The sequence below is a fragment of the Merops nubicus genome, unplaced genomic scaffold (genome assembly GCF_000691845.1).
Source record: "Merops nubicus isolate BGI_N331 unplaced genomic scaffold, ASM69184v1 scaffold3065, whole genome shotgun sequence".
NCBI classification, from domain to species: domain Eukaryota; kingdom Metazoa; phylum Chordata; class Aves; order Coraciiformes; family Meropidae; genus Merops; species Merops nubicus.
The window spans coordinates 128,201-131,678 of NW_008610194.1; the positions used below are offsets into that span (position 1 = coordinate 128,201).

A 3,478-nucleotide genomic window follows, 5' to 3' on the forward strand; every position below is an offset into this window, starting at 1 on the left:
CCCTGCCACACAAACAGCTGCACATGTTTTGGTTGATGGGCCTCACTCTGTTTGCCTGCTCTGTGCAGAGTGACCTGATTGTTATGAGGTGGGTGTTGGTCTCTTCTTCCAAGTAACTTGCAATAGGATGAGAGGAAATGGGCTTAAGTTACACTAGGGGAGTTTTATATTGGATATTAGAATATTATTTCTTTACTGAAAGAGTAGTGAAGCATTGGATCAGGCTGCCCAGGGATATGGTGGAATCACAATCCCTGGAGGTATTCAAAAAATGTGTGGACACGTGAAGTGCTGGGGTCTGAACCCCAGCCCTGAGTAAGGTTTGACATATGATGTCCACAACCAGGCAGGAAAGACCTTTATGATTAGTTTTCACCCAGGGCCTGACCAACCTCAGGTGGGAACCAATTAGGAGATCACTAACAGGTTCCCTGCCTCTAAAGTTAACAGCTGGCTAAAGGTTAAGGCTGGGTAAAGGCTGGCTCTGCCTGTAGTGAATGGTGGTTTTAGTCTGTGTAGTGAATATGTTATGTGGGATTTCTGGTTACTGGATGGGCCTTCCAACCATCTATTGTGGCCAGAGCTTCCAGTGATGGTGGGACACCAACATGGCTGGGAATGGAGGGAGACATACATCTATAATAGTGGCACTGTTTTATCGTCATGGCTATGCAATTGGAGTTGGACTGGTCACCTGGTTCCTTGATCAGTTTGCTCCTGTGTTCACTGCATCTTGCTCTGTGAGTGAATATATCAACCTTTTCATTCCTCTAGTGGTTGACCACCTCATATCCCTCATGTGTGATTTGGAATTGGAGGGAGGGATATGGCCTGTATATTGCTTATTGATGACAATTCCTGTTAGGGTATGGTAAAAGAACATAATACTCTGGGACATGGTTTGGTGGTCATGGTAATGTTGGGCTGATGGTTGGACTTGCTGATCTTATAGGTCTCTTCAAACCTTAATGATTCTATAATAATCAAACACATGCTAAAGTCCACTAGCAAAATTTACTGTGTTATTTAGAACAGAAAAACCTTAGGGGAATTGGAAATTATAATAAAGGTCAGGTTATTGGGTTTTGAATTAATTATCTATTAATTAATTTGTAGGCGTGGTAAAGTGTTCAGATAGCATAATAGTATGCGTTTCATAAATTAGTATCTATAGTAAGCCCATTATTGTCTAAGTATTGTAATAGTGTAATAAGAGTTCCAGGCTAACCAGGGATCAAGCTACTTGTTTGTTTTTTTTTTTCTTAAACTTGGCAGTAGAGAACAATATTAGAGAGCTGCAGACAGTTAAGTTCTATTGTTTGTCATAAACTATTGTAGTGGCATGGTTTAGCTCAGAAACAACAAAGGTCTAAGAAAAAATAGGAATAACAATTTGTGCAGCTAAAAGTGTAAAAAAAAAAGTCAAGAAGATACTTTTGGATTTGTATGATAAAATGGATTGCTGAGATGATTATTTTTCCTTAAATGGGAGAAAAACATTGTTTTTAGTGGAAAAAGATGTTCTAAAGATCTTGTGTTCTTTTAGAAATAAAACTGCAGCTAGCAATTTTATCTTTATCTGTTTATAAATGTTTTTTAAAGCCTGCAAAAATGCCCTGCATTTCTGACAGAACTTATCAGGTTAAATCTTTCTGTTAACCTAGGGAAATGTTACAATTGAACCTTTTTCAGGTATGATTACTCTTTAGAAGACAGGAATTTCCTCATTAAGTAAGAAAGTATACAGAAAAGGGAAAGGATATTGCAATAAGTATACTTATATGATAGGGATTTTTTTTAGTTTTGTGAGCTTCTGGTACACAAAGAAAAGACGAAGCAAGGTTCTCTGAAGAGGAAGAGTATGGGTAATTAAAGTAACTGTTTAATAGGGGAACATAAGAAATTTGGCATCGCTTGGAGATTAAACCATGCTATTTTCTAGAAAACATATGTCTGTATTTCTTCTATGAGGGGGAAACTCTTCAATTTATGCATTTAAGGGACTGTCTGGAAGATCATAATGGTGTATGTTTCAGCCAGGGAAATTAAGTCTGAGTATTTTTGCTGAACATGGTTTGTTTTTTTTTTTTTTTATATCAAATAAATACTGGCATTACAGTGCCTGCAAGTAATTGAATTAATGATAGTTATGGAGGCTTAAATGTACATCCTGACTGATAGCATTAAGTTCTCTGACAAAGTTTGAGGGGTTAAAGTCATGAAACCCTCAATGTGATTTGTCTTGCAGACTGACAGGTTATATCAAATGAATATTGTCAAAGTCAGACTGCTTCTAATACTCTTGCAGCTTATGTTCAGTCATTCTGATTAGTGAGATATTCATTGGGGTTGGGAGACTAGTGATGAGCCAAAGAAAGTAGAGTATGACTGGAACAGAGGAACAGCTGCTTTTCATAAGCCATCAGGACTGATGCAGATGCCTCAGAGGCCTTCAAAATGTCTAGCAAGCAGCACGGTATTGGTTCACAAAAGAAAAAGTTAGCCAATCAAATGGCTTACATTCTTTGTGTTACTTTTAGATCATGTTAATAAGCGAATGACAGCCCTCATTTGCTCATAGCAATCACTTTTTAGAAAAATATGCAAGGGTTTCATTTGTGTAGTTATGGAAACTAACAGACCTGAAATTCAGCTAAAAAAAGCGTCAAATCTTTCTGCTCAAGATGACAGGTTTCTAATCAGTTGTCATCTTATATTTACTTTACAAGACTTTATTGCAGGATATTCAGTATTTTGCAAGGAGAGCTGATAGCCATGTACTTCATGCTATTAATAAGTTAAGTTCTAGTCTTTTGAGGGTCAAAGTCTTTATTAATAAACTGAGTTGAATTTTAACCATCTCTTTTTTTTGAAGTGTTATTGAAGGTATCATACCAGTTAATTAATTGAAAAAAAAGTGTTTGATATTGAACCCCAGAGAAAATGTTGGTAATTATTTCAGCTCAAAATTTAGTATCTTCTTTACGGTTTAATTAATAACTTTGTGATTTGTATCTTAGAGTAGCTCTAGACCTTGCTGTTTTCAGACTAAAAACCTTAGCACTGATTTGACAGTTTTAGTGCCAGACAAAACTTGTTTGTTCAGGCAAATGGGAGAGCTCAAGAGCACCTATTTGAGCTCTGTAGGTTTGGTTCAGGCATACGTGCCTAAGTAACAGTTGCATAAAGCTACTCTTCTAGTAGCTACCTTATTCTAACTGGACTGTATTTTGAATCATAACGTTACCTAAGAACCAAAGTTATGATACACTGGTACAAACCCATGTTTGGTCAAAAACATGGTCTGGAAATCCATGCTCCGGTTACATCCAGAAATAAGGCAAAAAAGAGCATTTGCATCCTGAATACTCCTAAAACACACAAACTCAACATGTAGCTTAAAATCAGAGTAGAAATCACAGATATTTTCATTCTAGTATGGCTACTGGGAGCTGTAGGTACTACCTTCAGCTTGAGA

The 3,478-nt window shown here is 36.9% G+C and overlaps 1 protein-coding gene across 1 annotated transcript in view; it reads left to right on the forward strand.

Moving 5' to 3' along the window:
• Nucleotides 1-608: 608 nt before the first annotated feature.
• The window catches only part of LOC103773457 (protocadherin-9-like), a 20,439-nt gene continuing 17,569 nt past the window's right edge, over nt 609-3,478 (forward strand). The window contains exon 1 of the mRNA XM_008940824.1: nt 609-740. Coding sequence (XP_008939072.1) covers nt 609-740 — 132 coding nt within the window. The remainder of the gene's footprint in view (nt 741-3,478) is intronic.